Source organism: Chenopodium album, chromosome 15 (assembly GCF_948465745.1).
Source record: "Chenopodium album chromosome 15, dcCheAlbu1.1, whole genome shotgun sequence".
NCBI lineage: Eukaryota > Viridiplantae > Streptophyta > Magnoliopsida > Caryophyllales > Amaranthaceae > Chenopodium > Chenopodium album.
The window spans coordinates 46188532-46211429 of NC_137848.1; the positions used below are offsets into that span (position 1 = coordinate 46188532).

The following is a 22898-nucleotide window of genomic DNA, read 5'->3' on the forward strand; positions in this document are numbered from 1 at the left end:
TGAATAGTGGCATGAACAAATGTGATACGTGAATAGTAACATGAATAGTATTATTTTTTGGTTCATTGTTAAGAGTAGGGGTGCTTATCGAGCGAGTCGATCACGAGCTGAGGGGTGCTCGACTCAACTCGAAAACTTTTTACATGTGCTCAACTCGTGCTCGCTAAAGTTTCAAGCAAATAAAATCTGCTCGACTCGTGCTCGTTAAAGTTTCGAGTCAAGTCGAGTAGCTCACAATCTGCTCGTTAAAATTTTGGTCCTTCTATTATTATATGCCTTTATTTATTTTTCGTTCAATTTATATTGTTTTCCTTATCATATATAGATTTTATTAAAAATTTACTCTTTCTTTTTTTATGATATAAATTAAGGCTTAATAAGTGTCAAATTTGTTTAAAGACAGTAACTTTGTTTGTAAATTCTATATTAATATTATATTATCGAGTTGCTCACGAGCTTAACGAGTCGAGTTAGAACTTGCTCAACTCGTGCTCGTTAACATCTCGAGTCGAGTCGAATTCGAGTCGAGCTAACTCGAGTCGAGCTAACTCGAGTCAAGTTTTGACCGAGCGTTGACCGAGTCGAGTACGAGTTGCTCGCGAGCTGCTCAACTCAATTAGCACCCCTAGTTAAGAGTAAGAGGAGGAAGTTGAAAATTATTTGTTTGGTTTATGTATATAAGAGATTTTTTTTTTTTTTTTGGTAAATAGTAACATGAACAATTTTTTTTTTTTTGTTTTTTCATAAACAAGGATGCTCTAGTATCCACATACAATATTTTACCCTCAACTAGTTTTTAAAAAGACAGGGTATTGTTCAACGTGAAAAATGCCTTGTTACTATGTACTGTGATGTGATGTAATTTGTCGTAGCACGATATGCCAAATAATTGTTACTCTTCACTCCACTTGTTTTTTATTTTTTATTTTTTATTATTTAATATTTTTTGTGTGTGTGGTAACTGGAAAGAAATTAGTACGGAGTACTACGGAGTATAAATTAGAATGCCAAGAAGCGTATGAGCAAGCAAATCCCACTTCTAAATCAAAGCATAATCGCATTTTCTTTCAAAAAATATTCAATATGTTGGGTTACTCCAAATTTGCTGTCTTTGCATTTCTCATGCTTACTGCATCAGGTATTCTTTCTAAATTATTTTGTAAATAAATGACGATGAAAATGAATTAATTTGTAGTCAATTATTTTTATTTCTAAACTATTCGTACATTGAGTAGCGGGTAGAGGAGTAGAGTTGATTAAAATTGTCCCATTAATATAAACACACTAGACCAATATTAGTCACTTATTAATAAGGAATATATTTTATTTGTCTAAAATTAATTATCGCATTTTGCTATTTCAAGATTTTTGAAGCTGCAAGATAATTACTACCTCCGTTAATTGTTATGTATAATATTAGGGTATTATTTGTGAGATATAAAATATTCTGAAGTTGCACGTAATATTTAACAGAGGTAATATTAACAATGTCCATTTTATTTTCTTTGTCAGCTGTGATAGATGCAAAGTTTCAACCAATTATTCGATCAACTACTACCACCCCAAAAATTATGACTCAAAAGCTCTTGGAGGCCGAAGTGAAAGCATTGGCATCACTTAGAGAAGCTGAACAAGCTATTGCTTTAAACTTGAAGCAAAAGTTACACGAAAACGGGCTTGGTTGTTACCCATCAGGAAGTATATGCTCCGGTGGCGGACCTCCGGAGCAATGTTGCTCGGGTGCTTGTGTTCCTCATCCTATAAAGAGGATATTTTATTGTGAATAAAAGGTTTTTAAGGGATTTATCGTCTCTTACACCTTTGTCATGATCGTAGTCTACGACACTCTACTAGCTAAAATAAATTTGACAAAGGTGGGATGAAGAATTTAGAATTCATGTATGTCTAATTTAATTTGTGCGGTAGCAACTCTTGGATTTAGATGGAATTAAAGCTTGGCTTCTAATTTCTCTTACTTCGAGATCCTATCATGTATTATTATCTTTAATGAATGGAGACATCCTTCTTTACCTTTGTTATAGTTCTTTTCTAGTATGATATAAGAACTGTTTTTAAACACATATCATTATCTCATCGATCAAGAGTTAAAGAAAGTTGTGACCCGTGTAACTCGTGAATTCGTGATGTACAAAGTATTTTGTTGATCTAATTGTAACACTTTTTATTTTAAGAAGTTTCACAGCAATATTTTAGTATTTGCATATGGTTTCTCTCTTGCTATTAATCTTTATCCTCAATCATCGTATGACTCTTTATTTTTATGTCATATAGAAAGTTGCAACTAGTACATTCACGAAAAGCGAAATTGATGATTCATGTGAAACAAGTTGACTATCACAATGTGTGTGAAAAAAAATACTGTATATACTTTTAACACCTTTTAATTAGTTACAATTTACAAATTTACAATCATATATGCTATTACTAAAAATAAAATAAACCATATCGATATGCAACTGTTTAAAAAAAGGGGATCACAATAAGTACTTAATCTATATATTCGCACAAATTACAATAATAATACGGAGTAACAACGACAAAAACAATAACAACGATATGAATAATAATATCAGGGGCGGAGCTACGAGGGGGGCTGGCAGGGGCCGGGCCCCTGCCAGCCCAATCCCGCGGCCCTTATTTTTTTAATTGGGCCCCTGTAAACTTTTGTGTTATATACTATTCAACTCCTCTATATTACATGAGTTTGCTCTTGGTTTAGTGGTAAGTCTTTGGAATTTTGCACTAGGGATGTAGGTTTGAGCCTTGAAAGAGCAAAAACGTGTTTTTATTTTTTAACCATGTGACTCAGAGACTCTTCATTGTTCGAATACTTGATACTTCATCTTCTACTTTTTTTTAAAATTTTTCCCACCACTAATTACTTAAACTTTTGTCAATTTCTCTTTTAATTTGTTCTCCCACTAATTAGTTAACCTTTCTTCAATTATTTCTCTTCAATATCAAAATTCAATTTTCTATATTCAAACCAATTCTCAAGAGGATTCTAATTTCAACCCTAGAAATTCACCTTAATTGAATAGGTATGTTTTTTTTATTCTTCCTTTATTTTAACTAGTTTCATTCATAATTGTTGTTTTGGTATGATGTATGTGACTTTTTTCTGTAAATTTTGTGAGGAATTTGTTTGATTAATAACTTTGACTCTTTTTTTGGGTCTTTAATAATGCTCAATTGCTTATACTACTAATTTATTTTTGAGTAATTCTATACATAATTGAATAATTGATTATAATCTTATAAGGTTTAACAACAATAATGATAAATGATAAATTAATTGATAATAATGTTGTATGTGAAATTGAGCAAATCAATTCATAATGGCAACCCTTCCCCCTCACTCTCAAAGTGTATGACCCGCAAATACCGGACCAAAAAATCGTGAGGGTTGAGGTTCGGTCAGGGTCTTTCTCCTTACCTAAAAATAAAATAAAAAAATAAAAAAAAAATGATAATGGCAATTGGTAGTGTACATTGAAAAGGTGCTTGCAAAAAAATACTAGTTAGACTCTTTCATTGATGATTTCACTAGTTTGAAACTTCGTAGGGTACAATTAAAATAGAATTATTTTTAATGTTAGTTAGTATTAAGTGGAATTAGAATATTGGTTTTTGAAGTATATTTTTGGTTTCAAATTTTTTTGATCAGTTGGCCCCCGTAAATTTAAAATCCTGGCTACGCCCCTGGATATGATACAAATAAATTCAGGATTATACTCCATAAACATAACCTGATAACCCCAAATCTCCAGTTTAAAACTTGTAAGTTTATGAGTAGGATTATACTCCATAAACATAACCTGATAACCCGAAATCTCCAGTTTAAAACTTGTAAGTTTATGAGTAATTTGTTGCAAGTTGGCAAAACCAGAGAGACTCATTCGAAAATAATAATATAATATATTTTAAAAAAAAAAAAAAAAACGCCGTTGCCGGGGATCGAACCCGGGTCACCCGCGTGACAGGCGGGAATACTTACCACTATACTACAACGACTGTGTTGGTAAATTGTCATTTACAGGTATTTATTTCTTATCTTTGCCGAAAACTCCCTTTTTTCTCTTTTTTTTTTTTCTTAATCAGGTGATCAAATTTTTGATTTTGTTTGGCCTTGGCCTTGGCCTCGCCAACAGGCATCTTTAAGTATTGTGTGGGGCCAGTGGGCTCTAACATTATTTTTATATTTCTATAAATAGTCATTAAATCAATAATAGACTAATAATCATTGAAACTCATTAAATTTTTTTAATATTTCATAGCAAGACTGGTGAACAATAATTTAGAAAAGTAGCAATCAATCAATGGGATTGTTGTTTTAAGTATTGTTTGGTTAAAAAAAAGGCACAAAAAAAAAAGAAAAAAAATAATAGGGGACCATTGACAAATTATGTGTTTTTGGAAATAGGGGATTTTTTTGTTTGGTTGATCATAAAAAGAAAAGAAAAAAAAAAGTGAAAATGTGGAAGTGCAAATTTATGAAAATCTATCATTTGAGAGATAATTAAAGTGAATATAATGAGTCCTAATAAAAAAAATGACCTACGAAGCTAGATTAGATGAACCCTTCCATTCATCTAGACGCCCTTACCTTAACCCTAAACTATATCCGTAACTTAAATAGGGTAACTGCTTTATAATGTTAAACTAGCTAGAATTTTATGTTTGATTCTCGCTCCCACATAATGGTCTATTTTACTTTGGCTAGCCAATAACTTTTGCACAAAATATGATTATTAATATTGGGATACTATCAAATATTGTGAGATATTGTAAAGATATTATTATGAAAGATTGTGGTGTATCGTAGGAAGTTTATCTTTAGAGAATATTAGGGCTTGCCCCTCAAGTATTTTATGTCTATATATTGATGTAATGTGGCTGTGATAATGAGATGAGAAATACAGAAATACAAACTTTGTGATTAATTTAACATGGTATCAAGAGTTTAGGTTTGATCCAATTTTTTTTTTCACCCGTTGTTTTCATAATTTACGAGTGAAAGGTGTGTGAGATTTTGTGAGAAACACAATGACAGGAGGTGATGGCGGCAAGACAACCAAGGTGCACTAGTAGAAAAAACTAAATGGGCAACCGCAAATAGCAAGAGGTATACAAGAAAATTCCCCCTGGTTTTGATAAAAACAACTCTGATAAAGTTTGCAGGATGAAGAAATTGTTGTATGGTTTGAAACAGGCTCCCTGTTGTTGGTTTGCAAAACTAACATCTGCTATGGCTTTAAACAGTCGTACTCTGATTATTCGTTGTTTACTTTAACAAAGGGAGCGCTACAGTTGAATGTCCTTGTGTATGTTGATGATTTGATTATTGTAGGGAATGATAAGTTGGCTATGATTCAGTTTAAAGCATATCTAGGCAAATGCTTTAAAATGAAAGATTTGGGAGTACTAAAATATTTTTTAGGGCTAGAGGTAGCCCGAAACAAGCAAGGATTTTCATGTGTCAATGGAAATATGCCTTGGATATTATTACAGAAATAGGGCTACTTGATGCAAAACCCACAGATTTTCCATGGAGCAACACCCCAGGCTAACTCTGGCGAATGGTGATATTTTACAAGATGTGGAGACGTATAGACGTCTTATCGGACGACTAATTTACTTGACTGTTACTAGGCCGGATTTGGTCTACTCTGTGCATATTTTATCCCAATTCTTGCAGAGTTCGAGAATTGAGCATTGGAATGCTACTTTGCGGGTTGTGAGATATTTAAAGAAGAGTCCGGGTCAAGGCATCTTGTTGAGATCTGATAGTGCTCTACAATTGGAGGGTTGGTGTGATTCAGATTGGGCGAGTTGTCCATTAACTCGGTGATCCCTAACAAGTTAGTTTGTGTTGCTTGGTCTATCTCATGTGTCATGGAAGACTAAAAAGCAACCTACGGTGACTAAAAGTTCGTCTGAAGCAGAATATAGATCAATGTCTGCTATGACTTGTGAGTTGAAGTGGCTAAAACAACTTTTGAGAGACTTAGGTGTGCGACATGAGAATGGCATGTACCTATACTGTGATAGTCAATCGGCGTTGTATATTGCGCATAATCCAATTTTTCATGAACGAACAAAACATATAGAGGCTGATTGTCACTTTGTGAGAGATGCAATTACCGATGGCACCATTAAACCTTCCTATGTGTCTACAACAGTTCAGCTGGCTGCCATTTTCACCAAGGCCTTAGGAAAGGTTAAATTTGATTACTTACTTCACAAGTTCGGCATTTGAGATCCGTATGCTCCAACTTGAGTGGGGATATTGGGATAATATCAAATATTGTAAGATATTGTAAATATATTATTGTGAAAGATTGTGGTGTATCTTAGGAAGTTTATCATTAGAGAATATTAGGGCTTGCCCCCTAAGTATTCTATGTCTATATATTGATGTAATGTAGCCGTGATATTAAGATGAGAAATACAGAAATACAAACTTTGTGATTAATTTAACAATTAAAATGTCAATTAACTTAGTTGGCTAATGTGTATAAGGACCATGGTTGTATTCAAGAGTCTTCATCGTATGTTGTAGTTGCTTAATCTCCTAAACCAATAATTACTTCGTAAATAATGTGAATCATCATACTACCTCCATTAACAGTTATTTGCAACATTTACCCAAAATGGGTGCTAATTATTATTTGCAACAATTTTTTTTCCTTTTTTGGTAACTTTTTGGCTGACAAAATGACCATTCTACCCTTATTAAAAACTGATTATCACCTAACTTACTTTCTTACTCTAATTAATTATCTCTCTTAATTACACATCTAATCTAATGACTCCCACCAAAATTAAAGATCTAAACCCCTATTTTCATCAATTCATCAGATCTGCACTCATCTCCTCACCTACCCTCATCAATGCTACTTCAACCATAACCATTAATATGGCTGTTGAAGCCTTTAAATCTGGGGAACGTTCCAAATTTCTACACTTTCTCTCTTCTCCTCTTCTAATCTGGTTTACCTCACTCTCTCTCTCTCCTCTTTCTCCAAACCCTAATTTCACCTGTTCCTCCACCTTCTTTGAGTTCAGATTTACTTTATCCTTTGAAAATTTACCAAAAATGAGTCCCCCAAAAGAGAAGAAACCAAATAATGATGTTACTTTGACCTACAAATGTCAGCGTCATATTGGGAAAATGAAGTTGGTTCGAACGCAAATATACATGGATAGGAAACGAAAGTTCGGTGGTGGTGCAAAGCTTGCTCCTTTAGCTTCTGATGAGGAAGGTGAGGGCTCGAATGTGGAAGATCTGGGCAACAACAATGAGGGTTCGACTGAAAAAGGTACTGTTGTTCATGTTGTGAAGAACGAAGGTGCTGAGTCCCCTGTTACGGTTGAACATTCCGAGTCCCTTTAAGAGGAGGCTGGAGGTAAGAACTTCATCCCTGAAAAGGCCGACGGTGCTGTTTCCGGCAAGAAAATGAAGTGATCTGGCACCTTTGGGGACGACGATGTTGATGTTGGGGGGGACTACAACCCTTCCAACTATGGCTCTAACTAATGCCACAGCGTAATGCATTTCTGACCCTTCATTGTTTAAATTAATTGCTTCCAATTAGTGTTTAGTTCTAGATCTATTTGATGGTTGTGATATCTGGATTATTGGTGGTCATTGTTGGTTGTTGTTTGTAATTCATGGCTAGTGTTGATTAATTCTTCCTGTTGTTATTAAGTCCTACATTTTCTTGATGATTTGTGGGTTACTGTTGTGAATTTGTGGGCTGCTGTTGTGAATTTCTTGGCTAAATTTGATTATTTTCTGACCTTTACATGGTTGAATTAATTGTGTTTTATTACTTTGAGTCCCTGATTTGAATGTTGGTTGTGATAATTAACCTCTAGTTGTTATGGTTTGGCTTATTGGTAGTATTTGTTGCCTATTATTGGTAATTTATGGCTAATGATTACTAGATTGTGGTTTGTTGGTGGTAATTATTGGTAACCGTTGGATATTTTGCCTAATTTTGGATAATTTGTTGGCTGCTGTTGGGAATTTGTTGGCTCATGTTTGGAATTTGTTGGCTATTTATGATAACTTATGTCTAAAATTGATGTCTAAAATTGATAAATTCTGAGTGCTGGGCATTTGTTGGAGAATTTGGTTGCTATATTCGATCAGTGCTATATATTATTGGAAAATTCTACCCATTGTTGTTAAATGGTGGTTATTGATGATAATTTTTGGCTGAAAAATCATGTGTTGGGTTGAAATATTTGTGGCTACTGGGTTTCTGGTTGTTCATATCTGGGTTCTACTTCTTTTGTGGGTTGTGGTTGTTCCTTTGTGGCTTAAGATTGTTCATTATTGTCAATGGCTTTAGGATTTGTGATATGATGAATGATGATGAACTTGTAGCCTTTTGTTAATGTTATTAGATGTTCCTGCAGTTCAGTCCCTTATTGTTGGAGTCCCTTTTGTTTTGTTCTCAATGACTATGCTAAGAGAGAACAATATTGTTTCCTATATATGTGTCTCCCTTCATGAGTCCCTTCATGAGCTGTGTGGTCCTACCTGATCTATGAGTCCCTTAATGTAGTGTGTTTGTGTGTGAAAAATCCAAATAATGAAGGGACTCATTTGACATAACAAAATTGATAAGTTGGAATTGCTCCAACAACTTCAACTGTAAGTTGTAAGTTGTTGTTGAGGGAACCAATTATGCAATTAATGTGATAAAGAAACACCCTCTGATGGATTTATATTTGTGTGTGTTTGTGTATCACAATGGCAAACATAATGTAATCATCACTTGTACATAAAACAACCATGAGTCCATGATTGATATCATTAACTTGTTCAAAAGGTTTTACATGTTCAAAAGAAGCTAGCTAAGACTACCTTACAATATATGGCCTGGACTTTAACAAAATACACATAACCAATTAGTGTCAAACAATGGTAAAACCAAAAGCACAAAAGACAACCTACTATTTTACCATTTGCTTCAATGCTCTTTATTGGTTATGTGTGGCAGCCTCACTGTTACTTTCTTTATGTGTCTGAGATGTGTTCAGTTTGCATCAACCTGCATGCCTTCATCCTCTTCATTGCCTTCACTAGTTGAAATTAATAAAGTGTTGAGATAATCAACAGCTTGTTGAACCAAATTCCTTTCCACCTCTAGTTGTTCTGGTAGCAAGCCAAGTCTTTCACTATAAGAAAAAGGCGAATTAGCGACGGCCAAAGTAGTCGCAAATCCGTCACAAAAATGGATTTGCGACGATACTTTGTTTAGTCGTTAAAGACCTCGTCGCAAATCTATTTTTGCGACTAATTTTTGGATAGTCGCAAATTTAGCGACGGATTTGCAACAACTTTGCAACTACCATTTAGCGACTAACTTTAAAATTTTAGCAACTAAATCATTATCCATCGCAATATATTTGTGACAGATTAGCGACTACGGAGACCAATGTTTTAAGACTATGGACACCAATATTTTGTGACGGAATAACGACTACTAAACCAAACTTTTGCGACTATGAGACCAAACTTTAGCGACTACGGAGATTAATTAATTTTGTAACGGATTAGCGACTACAAGACCAAACTTTTGCGACTACAGAGATTTTTTTTTTTTTTTTTTTTTTTTTTTTTTTTTTTTTTTGCAACGGATTAGAGATTACTGAGACTAATTATTTTGCAACTAACTATTCAGTCTCTAAAACAAATCTGCAGTTGCTAAATTTTTGCGACTAACTATCAACATTTGGAGACTATCATTGCCACAATACAACTATTTAATACATATTTTTTTGGGTAGATACCATAAACCATATAATATTTCAACTTTTACATTACAAGAGTGCTTACATTACATAAGAGTGTTCATAATGCTCAACAATCTAAACCATATAAACTCAACTTTATCTAGTTCTACATATACATCTTCAACTTTACTATACCATATAAAAACTATGCAGTTGTAAATTATAAACATGTCTCTCATAACAATTACCTGCTAAAAAAGTTGTTTTTTGGGTTTCGATTTTTTTTATGATTTCACGTATACGTTGATTGTTATTGGATTTTACATGGTCGAAATTATTATTGTTATTAAATTTATATTATAATATTGTTATTAGAATGATTATTGGGTTTAAATCATTATTTATATTATTGAATATATTAAGTATTTTATAATTAGCGTGTTGTTAGAATTGTTATTATTATTAGTCGTGTTTGTTGGTTCTTAACTTTTATTAATATTTATATAGGATTCTGAGTCCGAGGATGGTGATGGTGTGGACTATAGCGGACATTTTTTTACAGACGAAGTGTTTTCGAGTTTTGAGGATGCTGTTCTATGGGCACAAAATGTTTGTCGACCGCTCGGATTTATGTTAGTGAAGGCTTCTTACAAGACCGATCGAAGTGGTCGACCGTATCGATATGTGAGTTGTGATCGTGGAAAAAAGGGCATGATAAGAGACATGATGAATGCGATACACAAAGACACCAAAAGCAAGGCAAACAGTTGTCCTTTTAAACTCAAGGTTGAGTATGTCAGAGTAGTAAATGGCTGGAAACTTAGTTGCTTGAACGGCACTCACAATCATTCTTTGGTTGTTTATCCTGAGGGACATCGATAAATTAGCGGTCTTAGTATTGCTGCTAAGCAGGTAGTGCGTGACATGACTCAGGCACAGGTGCTGCCTCGACATATCATGAGAACTCTTGTAAAAAAGTTTCCCGGAGACCGTCCAAACATCAGGCATGTCTACAACTGCAAAAGTAAAATAAGAATGGAGCAATTCGAGGGAAAAGAAGTAGTTCACCAGGTGCTTCATTTGGCTAGACAGAGCAATTACCTCACTTGGGTTTTTACTGATTCCAACAATGTGTTGCAACATGCTTTCATGGCACACCCGATCATGACAAATTTGCTACGCTCATACCCGTACGTAAAAGATATGGATTCCACTTACAAGACGAACCGATAAGGCATGCCATTCTTTGAGATTGTTGGGGTTACACCGACTAATCATAAATTTCTTGTTGCATACGTATTCATGAGGTCAGAGTCCCAAGAAAGTTATCGGTGGGTGCTTCAGTGCTTGAGGTTGTTGATCGGTCATCATAGAGAGCCGTCGGTACTACTGACAGATAGGGAGCTTGGCCTTTGTGCAGCGTTGAAGAGCGTGTTTCCAAAGACAAGACACATGTTGTGTGTGTGGCATATTAACAAAGATGTTGAGGCGAAGGTTACTTCCATGTTTGAAAAAAAAGGAAATTCGTGCCAAGTTCAAAAATGGGAGGTGGAGGCTTGTGATTAATGCTACATCTGAAGAGGCATATAACAGAGAACTTGTAGTGTTGAAAACCAAGTGGAGTCGATGGCCGAAAGTGATTGAATATGTTGTGGACACTTGGCTCATACACAAGGAGAAGTTTGTATTGTTTTGGACAAAACAGGTACTACACTTCGGCAATGTTAACAACTGTAGGGTTGAGAGCCAGCATTCAGCATTGAAGTGTTGGATTGACAGTTCAACAGGTTCTTTAGACACGGTTTGGGCTCAGGTGCACTGCTCGATTGAGAACAAGATCATAGCCATTTGTAATGGATTGGAGGCATATAGAACAAGTCATGGTCAGAAGTACAAGCATAAGCCTTTGCATCAGTTGAATGGAAAGGTATCCCACTATTGTCTATCTATTCTTCTCGGTGAGTCAAACAAGATGCGAGGGTTGAGTACGGATATCCATCGACGCTGTGGGTGTGCTCTACGTACTACCCATGGCTTACCTTGTGCGTGCCAAATATACGACTCGATTGCTGCAGGGAAGGGGTTGTATTCGAAGGACATTCATCCATATTGGAGGACCCTTGTCATTGGAGATGGTGTCGACATTCCTAATATAGTTGATGAAAATGATGAGGATCGGGCTCATTTCCGCAACCTTGTTAATCAGGTTAGTGCCAGCGATCCTGTGATGCTTAGGCACGTGTCACGAGTTATTGAGGGTGAGATGGATCCTAACTACGATGACCTTCAGGAGCCTAGAGTCAACCCCCGTGTAAGGGGACGACCACCCAAGAATCGTAATAGGCGGGATCCTTCGTTTTTCGAGCATGTTCAACGTAGTGGGCGAGAGAATCGATCTAGAAGTAGGCCACCCCCATTTAATACAGGTGATTATCGATTTAAATAATATTTTTATACATCATATATTTTAATTTAACTATATGTCATATTATGTTTTTGATTTTGTAGGTACCAGGTTCGACATGCGACAATGCAGATATAGCTACGCTATTCCCAACATCATTTGGCCTTATGTCGTAGGTGTTAAGGACGTTATTGGAGATGGGAACTGCGGATTTCTTTGCGTAGCAGATTTATTGTACGGAAATCAGGAGGAGTGGCGATTGGTTCGACATTAAATGGCAAATGAGGTTGGTTCTCACCCTTGGCTGTATAGCATGATTTACTACGACATATGGGGCCAAGGGGTTGGTTCAGGACTGCAAAGGGAGGTAGACCGGATCAGATGGGACGGTGATGCGTGTGGAGAGGAGCACTGGATGGTAGAACAACGGGATTTTTTTGCTATTGCCACAATATGGAATGTGGTGGTGATTTGTTATGGAGTAGGAAATAGACCGTTATGCTACTATCCATCTACTACTATTTTTCCGTTGAACAATCGTGGACGCTTAGATAGGCCTTCTGGTGAGTTTGTGATTGGAACTGTTGGTGGATCGCATTTCATTCGGTTGCATATGGATTGTGACCACCCACTACCTCCAATTTCACCAATGTGGTTTAACGCTCGTCAGGCAAGTGTAGATGGGTGGGAGACAAGGTACGAGAGAAGGCTTCAACTGTGGCAGACATTAATCAACTCTTAAGTACTGTTGAGTATTTTCGTGGATTTTGATTAAACTTTCTTATAATTTTATTAATAAACATGGTTATTTTTTTAATTTATTTTAAGCAATTCTTTTCAAAATATATTAAGCAAGTACTACATAATTAGAAAATAAAAAACTCATACATAAATGTGAACATGATAATTTCCAACAAATGTGTAAAACTTAAATGTCCACTAACAACATCCAAAACATAGATAAAACAACAAAGTCCAAGCTAAAATACATATGACAACTAATCTCCAAGTCCACTTATTGCATTCCAATCATCAATCACTTGTTCCAACATTGCTCTGGTGTCTCTCGATAGCGTAGGGTACTCACTAAGTGATCGTTGTGCTGTAACCATGAATCGTCCTACCCACTGCACAAACAATTATAATTGTATTAATAGTAATTATAGGAAAAAAAAAATAAATAAAAAACAACTAACAAAGAACTTACATAATCAACGTTGGTCCTCTCAGGAAGACCGTGATCATCCTCAACATTAGGAGTGACGATAGGATGGCTAACTCTCCTAAACCATGATAGGTAGTCAGGTGCACAAGTATGTCCTCCAGGTGGAACTCTAGTATATCCACCAAGTAGAAGATTGAACGCAGCACCGGGAACAAATCTATCCCACATGCGAGTAGTCATCTGAGCTGAAAAACTGACCCTATAAGACTTAACACTAACTAGTCTCTGAGCATCATCGGGCCTAATCATGTCACCGGGAATATCCTGTATAAACCCCAACTATCGAACAACTCGACCGGGCATATATGGCTCTATGATGCCTCGATAGCGAATACATCTGGTAAACGCAGTCCTAGGCACCTGCAATGCAGGAAAAGCTCCGTACGGCAACCAGCATACCTACAAATTAATACAAGTGTAAATCAACTGTAAATAAAAGAACTGTAAAACAAATAGTATTACGTATCTATTTATACCTCATGGTCACCCAGCTGGTCAAGTCGAGTACGAAAGGACACGAGACGTTGTTGATGCTTCCTCGCCATACCAACATCCTATAACCCTGCACGTGCATATGGAACGTCTCGCGTCAACACACCCTGGTGAGGCCGAAAACATGAAAAGTACTTGTATATCCAAGCCTGTAGAAGAGTTAGACAACCCGCGATAGAATCACATCCATTTCGGGTGGCATGCCCGAGCTGACGATACAAGTACGCTACTGTGGCTGAACCCCAGGAGTATCTCGTCAACCTCTCCAGGTTATGCTCCACAAACAACTCAGTGAGAAAAGAAGGGTGGGTACGAGAACCGCTCTTGTCAGTAAAGAGCATGTTACCCAATAGGTTCCACATGTAACCAATGACCTGAGTCGCCTCTAGTTGCTCTGCACTACGACACCTAGTAATAATCTGGTCAGTATGGACGCCATCGTTCCTGTAGATGGCACTCTGAGTCCTGACCTGTAGCTCCTCCGTAGTCAACTGTAACAACTCAGCTGCAAATGTCCTATACTGGTCATTAGAGAGGTCATCGGCAACCATATCCCCATCAACCCGAATACCAAGTAGGTGGTGTACGTCGTGCAACATGATGGTCATCTCACCAAAAGGTAGGTGGAATATGTTTGTGTCTGGCTGCCAACTCTCCACAAAAGCAAAAATCAGCGGAAAATCAAGGTGGTCGTGCATAATGCTCGGCAGGTGCGACAACCCTGTCTGGCGTATCCGCGTAGCAATGTCTGCCGTAAATTCCTCTATCCATTCAATCAACGATCTACACACAGTTGCTCTAGTATGACACCGCAAAAACCGTCGATCTTCCCCATCCCAAATATATCGAGCAACATGGGCCCCAAAACTAGGAATAACAGTCCCAACCTCGGGTCCACCCTCCATCGGCCCCTGAACAAGCCAAGGTGCTACAGATCGAGGTGGTCGTGAACTCGTAAATCTCCCATCAAGACCTCTCGTCACGACAGTCGGCTGCTCCTCAGCATCAGCATCAGCATTAGCATCATCGTCCTCAGTTCCATCATCATCGTATCTCGAACCCGAACCCGAAACCGAGCTAGTAGTCCTCAACAAAGGATTAGGACCGGCTCCCTCCTGCTCATCCAAATAAGTCCCACAACTCTCCACTTCTCTGTCGCGCTCTGGTAAAGAACTACCTTCCCGTATACTAATCCCCGGCCCCCTATCTCTCCTAATCGACGCATTAATGCCGCTTGATCTAGCATGCCGTGGACCAGAACCCTCGACTACATTCTAAATTTAGAATAAAATGGCATTAATACTTGTGCTTTTTATCTAATGAGTTTAAAATGGCATTAATATAAAACAAACAAGCTCGACCAAACAAACATTTCAACCAAATACTAAATCAACATTTCATAAAATTCAAGTCTAACAACACCAATTAATTATAACAAAATCAACCAAACAATATTTCTAATAATTAACAATTATAACAAAATCAACCAAACAATATTTCTAATAATTAACAATTATAAAAAAATCAACCAAACAAACATTTCATAAAATTCAAATCTAACAACACCAATTAATTATAACAAAATCAACCAAACAAACAATATTTCTAATAATTAATAATCAACCAAACAATATTTCTAATAATTAATAATTATAACAAAATCAACCAGACAAACATTTCATAAAATTCAAATCTAACAACACCAATTAATTATAACAAAACCAACCAAAAAAACAATATTTCTAATAATTAATAATCAACCAAACAATATTTCTAATAATTAATAATTAACCAATTAATTATAACAAAATCAACCAAACAAACAATATTTCTAATAATTAATAATCAACCAAACAATATTTCTAATAATTAATAATTATAACAAAATCAACCAAATAAACATTTCATAAAATTCAAATCTAACAACACCAATTAATTATAACAAAATCAACCAAAAAAACAATATTTCTAATAATTAATAATCAACCAAACAATATTTCCAATAATTAATAATTAACCAATTAATTATAACAAAATCAACCAAACAAACATTTCATAAAATTCAAATCTAACAACACCAATTAATTATAAAAAAATCAACCAAACAAACAATATTTCTAATAATTAACAACTAAATATCTAAACTTTCAACCAAATACTAAATCATAAATTTAATTTTCTAAACTAGTACACATATCAACCAATTAATTATAACAAAATCCAACAAATAATATTTCTACTTAATAACAACTAAATATCCAAACTTTCAACCAAATACTAAATCATAAATTTAATTTTCTAAATAATAAACTAGTACACATATCAACCAATTAATTATAACAAAATCCAACAAATAATATTTCTACTCAATAACAACTAAATATCCAAACTTTCAACCAAATACTAAATCATAAAATTTTCAACTCAAAAATAAAAAAATAAGATTACGGGACCATTCCGTACATAAATTGATCTCCATAATTACGGGATCTTAATACTCTAGTGATTATTTGGGTAACATCATTTTAATTCAAAAATCTTGAACTTTAGTTGATTATTTAATTTTCAATTTCCAATCAGTTCTTAATAATAATAATAAACAACAACGAAAATTGAAAGCCAAGCAATTAAAACCCTATACCAAAAAAAAAAACGAATTTAAAAAAAAACCCAGGAAAACGCCTAGATTTTTCGCACGTCCTAGGCTGAAACGCCTAGTTCGTGCGAACAACTGTATGGTTGTACGAAAAATCTGGGCGTTTCACCTCAACCGCCCAGATTTTTCGTACAACCACACGGTTGTTCACACGAACTAGGCGTTTCAGCCTAGGACGTGCGAAAAATCTGGGCGTTTCCTGCAATTCTAGAAAAAAAAACAAACCTCTTCTCCGCCGGCGACCGACTTCCCTTTGTCCTTCCTCGGCATTACCGCTGTGTAGATCGGCGACCTACTGCTCCGCCGGTGTGGTGGTGGTGGAGGTGGATGTGGTGGTGGAGGTGGATGTGGTGGTAGTGGTGGGTAGTATGAAGAGGTGGTGGTGGTGGTGGTTGTTGTTTAGAGAGTGAATAAGGAGTGAAGGTAATTTTTGTTTGAGGGGGTAATTTTTTTTGATAAAAAAGGGTAAGTTTGTAATTTTACTATATTTTGCGGGCGTTAGTTAGATAATCGAGGGCGATATTTAACAACCCCCAAATTATTTAATTTCCATATTTAACGCTTTGTCTTCTATCAATTTCAACGGGCACGAAGAATATTTTCTCAAATCTTGAATTGCTTTCAAGGAAAAATTGATTTCATGTTTTGTACAATTAAACCCTTAATTTTCGTTTATCAAGTATTTAAATTTTTTACCCCTACAAATTTCTTTTCAATCTCCTATTTTCTTCAATAACCTTTGTTATCATACTCAAATTATATTTCAGAATTAAAAAAATTAAATTAAGATTCATAATAAATTAGTAATAATAATAAATTGGGCATAAGCTAAGTGGTTAACAAGAAGTCAAGAAGATGCATGCCATGGAGTTGTCGAACTGATTTAGTGAGTGGCGAAGTGGGTTGGGGGAAGCCGGCAAATCGACAATTAAAGTTGCAGATTTTTTTAAATTTTTATTTACCAGGTTGTTTCAATCCTTTTTGCATTTTTAATAATTTGAGATTTGAGTTTGTAATTTGATAATAATCATATTATTTACAATTTAAATAAAGTAGTTTGCGCTTTTGAATTTCGTTTAAAATGTTGTTATATGATAATTTCGTAAAAAAATAAAAATTTAGGGCCCAATTTCTAAGTTTAGAACAGGGCCTCCAAAATGATTGGGACGGCCCTGTCCGCGCATATCCCCTTTATTACTATTGGGATATATTTTAGGAAACAAGATAATTGTAAATATTGTGATAATATATCCTGGAGTATATTGTGAGCTATTTTAGGTTATTTGGTCTTGCCCTCCAAGTATACCTAATATATACATATTGTATGTGGCCATTGTGATTAATGAGAATTACAGAGAATTATTCATTATATTTTGAAATGGTATCAAGAGCTTAGGTTTGACCCAAAAAATTTTTCCGACGATTTGATTACACGTAATTTACATAATTTCGTGTCATCGTGAGAGTGTGAGAGTTCACATAAATTTATTTTTTTAATTGGATCGAAACTGTGTTTCGGATCATTCTGCATATTATTTGCGGCATTCTTCAGTTTGTGGGATCATATTTGGGTGCCAATTTTTTATAATTGTGAGAGTTCACACTTTTAATTAGTGGGAGTTGTGATTGAATTTGTGGGAATACAAACTCAATTTGTAGGAATTTGATCAGTTCCACGTTTTTTTGTGAGTTTGTGAGGGTTCATAAACTCTATTTTTATTAAATTTCTTGTGTGACGAATTGTGTGTTTATCATGAGAAGTTGCGTGATGGTTAGGGATTTATTTTGTACTCACTGCCACCGTCAGGGCCATGATATGGCCACTTGTTTTCAGTGTCCAGGATATCCCGAGTGGGGTGGACGTGAAAAGGGTCGAGGCATGGGTAAGGGGGGCGTTGCTTCTCCCGCTCGAGCTAACAACATAGGCGGACAGCCTGCTTCTCGGCCTCTACAAGGAGCTGCTGTCACCACCGCAGATGGGGCTGCCCTTGTAGGGGTCACGTCGGCTCAAATAAAGCAACTACTTGATTATTTAAACTCTATTCAGTCCAAGCTTCCCAGTAAGCACGATTTGGGTTGGATTATTGACACTGGTGCCTCAAACCATGTGACTTGTGATCTTTCTCTTTTGAGAAATGTGACGAATGTGAGCCATTATCCGGTGGGATTGCCGGATGGGAATTATGCCAATGCTTCCAAAATTGGATCGGTCCTATTGCAAGGGGGATTGACTATTAACAATGTTCTTTATGTCCCTCAATTGAATTGCAACTTAATTTCGACAACTCAATTATGTGATGAATCAAATTGCGTCATGCAATTTACTAATAAACTTTGTGTTATACAGGACCTAGCGACGAGGAAGGTGATTGGAGCGGGTGAGCGAGTAGATGGACTATACTATTTTCGGGGTGTTCCTATGGTGAAGGCTTTGAAGATAGATGGGGATCAATCAACAGAGTTGTGGCATCAACGTATGGGGCATCCTTCGGGAAAGGTTCTTCAACAACTTCCTTTTGTGAGTCGTAGTAGCAATAAATTTAAATCATGTGATGTATGTCCTCGAGCAAAACAACATCGGAGTAGTTTCCCTTTGAGTCAAAATAAAGCTAGTCGAATTTTTGAACTTGTTCACATAGATTTATGGGGGCCTTACAAGACACCTTCGAGTTGTGGTGCTCATTATTTCTTAACTATAGTAGATGATTATTCTCGAGGGGTATGGACTTATTTATTAAGAAATAAAACGAAAGTTGAATATATGTTTCTTAATTTTGTTGCTATTGTGAAACGTCAATTTAATCAAGATATCAAAGTGGTTCGTAGTGACAATGGTACGGAGTTTAACTCTTTGAAGAATTATTTTTTTGAAAATGGCATATACGTTGAGACCTCATGTGTCGGAACACCTTAACAAAATGGCCGTGTTGAGCGAAAGCATCAACACATCTTAACTGTTGCTAGAGCTTTGAGATTTCAAGCCAATTTACCTCTCAAATTTTGGGGGGAGTGTGTCCAAACCGCTTGTCATTTGATTAATCGAACCCCATCTCGTTTACTTGATTATAAAACCCCTTGTGACATTTTATTTGACAAACAACCCTCATATGAGTATATTCGGGTTTTTGGGTGTTTATGCTATGCTCACAATCAAAGAAGTAAGAGTGACAAGTTTGCAAGTCGTAGTAGAAAATGTGTGTTCATCGGATATCCTTTCGGGAAAAAGGGGTAGAAGGTGTATGACTTGGAGACCCGGGAAATATTTGTTTCGAGGGATGTGATTTTTCATGAGGATGAATTTCCATTTATTACATCTACTGTGACTAAGAAATCCGTGACATGTTCTATGCCTTGTGTTGATGATGGAGTGAGTGATGATGAGTGTTCTTTGGAGAATGATGAGAGGGATGTGAGGGGCGTGGGATTTGATGATATGGGTGAAGGGGCAGCAGGCCACAACGCAGCCAGCCTGCGGCATGAAGACACACCCCACAACCAGGTTGCGAGAGAGTCTACCAGGCACGCAGACCAGCCTGCTGACTCCCATGCGTCTGTTGTTCAGCATGGGCAGCAGGTTACGTCACCTTCCAGCACCCAAACACAGGAGCAAGCTGGGCAGCGAGAGCACAGTACAGAGGCAGCAATGGGTGTTCAACAAAACGATGATGAGGCCTTGGGTAAAGGCAAGAGAACAAAAATTCCTTCCGTAAAGTTCGGTGACTTTGTGACACATACGATCCGAAATAGTAGTCCATCTGTATCTTCTCAACGTTCACCTGTGACATCGCCTTCCTCAGGTACTGTTTACCCTATAACACATTTTATTGATTCTCACCGGTTTTCTGTGAAACATAGAACATATATTGCTGCTATCACAGGTGGAAATGAACCCAAAAGTTTCAGGGAGGCCATGAAGCACGAGGGTTGGAGGAAAGCAATGGCGGATGAGATCCAGACTCTAGAAGAGCAGGGTACTTGGGTGTCAGAGAAACTACCACCGGGTAAAAAGGCACTTGGAAGCAAGTGGGTTTATAAAGAAAAGTATGATGAGCATGGGAATTTGCAGAGATTAAAAGCGAGATTAGTCATCTTTGGCAATCATCAGGTTGAAGGAATATACTACAATGAGACATTTGCTCCGGTAGCAAAAATGGTGACTGTTCGAACCTTTCTTGCAGTAGCGGCAGTGAAAAATTGGGAAGTTCATCAAATGGACGTTCATAATGCATTTCTTCATGGTGATTTGGAAGAAGAGGTATATATGAAAATTCCCCCTGGTTTTGAGAAAGATAATTCTGACAAAGTTTGCAGGATGCAGAAATCGTTGTACGGGCTTAAACAAGCTCCTCGATGCTGGTTTGCAAAGCTTGCTACAGCTTTGAAAACTTATGGCTTTAAACAGTCATATTATGATTATTCTTTGTTTACTCTAACAAAGGGTAAAATGCAGCTTAATGTGTTAGTATACGTCGATGATTTAATTGTTGCAGGCAACGATAAAAATGCTATGCTCAGTTTTAAATCATATATGGGAGATTGTTTCAAGATGAAAGATCTTGGAGTGTTGAAATATTTTTTGGGGCTAGAGGTAGCCCGGAACAAACAGGGAATTTTTATTTGCCAGAGGAAGTATACACTGGATATTATTACTGAAGCAGGTTTACTTGATGCTAAGCCTGCAGAGTTCCTTTATGGAACAAAATCACAAGTTAGCACTATCTCAGGGAGAGTATTTTCATGATATTGCGAAATATCGTCGCCTCATAGGTCGATTGATTTATTTGTCTGTTACGAGACCCGATTTAGCATATTCTGTACACATTTTATCACAGTTTATGCAAAATCCCAGGATTGATCATTGGGAAGCAGCTCTTCGAGTTGTTAGATATTTAAAGAAGAGTCCGGGACAGGGAATTTTATTGAGATCTGGTAGTGCTTTACAATTGGAAGGTTGGTGTGATTCAGATTGGGCAGGTTGTCCTCTCTCCAGACGGTCCTTGAGTGGTTGGTTTGTGATACTTGGTTTGTCTCCAGTGTCATGGAAAACCAAGAAGCAGCCTACTGTAGCTCTTTCTTCATCGGAAGCAGAATATCGTTGTATAAATGCAACGACTTGTGAATTAAAGTGGTTGAAGCGACTACTTGGTGACTTAGGTGTTCGACATGAGAATGGGATGCACCTTTATTGTGATAGTCAATCTGCGTTATACATTGCGCAGAATCCAGTGTTTCATGAACGAACAAAACATATTGAGTCAGATTGTCATTTTGTTCGGGATGCGATTACAGATGGGACGATTATACCTTCGTATGTTCCTATGACGATACAGTTGGCTGATATTTTTACAAAGGCTTTGGGAAAAGCTAAGTTCAAGTTTCTACTTCGCAAGTTGGGCATTTGTGACCCGTATGCTCCAACTTGAGGGGGGGTATTGGGATATATTTTAGGAAACAAGATAATTGTAAATATTGTGAAAATATATCCTAGAGTATATTGTGAGCTATTTTAGGTTATTTGGTCTTGCCCTCCAAGTATACGTAATATATACATATTGTATGTGGCCATTGTGATTAATGAGAATTACAGAGAATTATTCATTATATTTTGACAATTACAAATGACTGTTAACGAAAGTAGTATTTGTTTTAGATTCTCTGCTGCTAGCTTGTTTTATCACTGTGAATCATCTATGATTTAAGGTGAAAAATAGACATATCACAAGGTCCACTACCACCACGAGAAAAACGATGTGCTCTGCAACATAACATTATCAGAGATCATGTACACTATTAAGGCAGCCCTACACCAAACCAAATACGAAGTATCAATTATTGAAAATATTGCAATCAAAGGAATTTGTTTTCTTGTGTAGCTATGCAGATCTAGTAGTAGTATAGATTAGAACATAATGTAATGACTAATGAGGCAATCAAGCAAATTTCTTCGTTGTAAATCTTGTAATAAAGCATAAGCATAATAAAAGCTTCCTCAAAAGTGTCAATTATGTTGGATTACGTAAAACTTGCGTCTTCGCATTTCTCATGCTCACTGCTTCAGGTCATCTAAATAACCCGTTACATCTATGCATTATATTTATACATGGCATGGCATGTGAATAACGAGGTTTTTCTTTTTTTTTTTTTTTCACACAAACAAGAAACTAATAAGTAATTTTGGATCAATTTGTTGGATGGCATACTATATCATTTGGGTTTGGTATAATGGTATAGAACAAGTTCAAATTCATTTCATGCTTGTTTAATTTACTCACGCTTATATAGAACAAGTTTCTTCTGTCAATAAATTTTTATTTGCAAACTTTTATTTTATAACACACGCTTATATCTTT

At 36.3% G+C, this 22898-nt stretch overlaps 1 protein-coding gene, 1 long non-coding RNA gene and 1 other non-coding gene across 3 annotated transcripts; 2 read left to right on the plus strand and 1 right to left on the minus strand.

Annotated features, from left to right (window-relative positions):
• Nucleotides 1-812: 812 nt before the first annotated feature.
• Nucleotides 813-2030, plus strand: LOC145582353 (uncharacterized). Its single transcript, XR_014099862.1, has 2 exons — nt 813-1138; nt 1513-2030. It is a non-coding gene; the product is annotated as an uncharacterized LOC145582353 (long non-coding RNA).
• A 1933-nt stretch (nt 2031-3963) lies between these two features.
• On the minus strand, nt 3964-4035 carry TRNAD-GUC (transfer RNA aspartic acid (anticodon GUC)). The gene has a single exon. It is a non-coding gene; the product is annotated as a tRNA-Asp (tRNA).
• A 7216-nt stretch (nt 4036-11251) lies between these two features.
• LOC145581289 (uncharacterized) lies at nt 11252-12449 on the plus strand. The gene is made up of 2 exons (XM_081638320.1): nt 11252-12197; nt 12280-12449. Exons 1-2 carry the CDS (start codon nt 11252-11254, stop codon nt 12447-12449), a joined length of 1116 nt encoding a protein of 371 aa, XP_081494446.1.
• The last annotated feature ends 10449 nt before the right edge of the window (nt 12450-22898 follow it).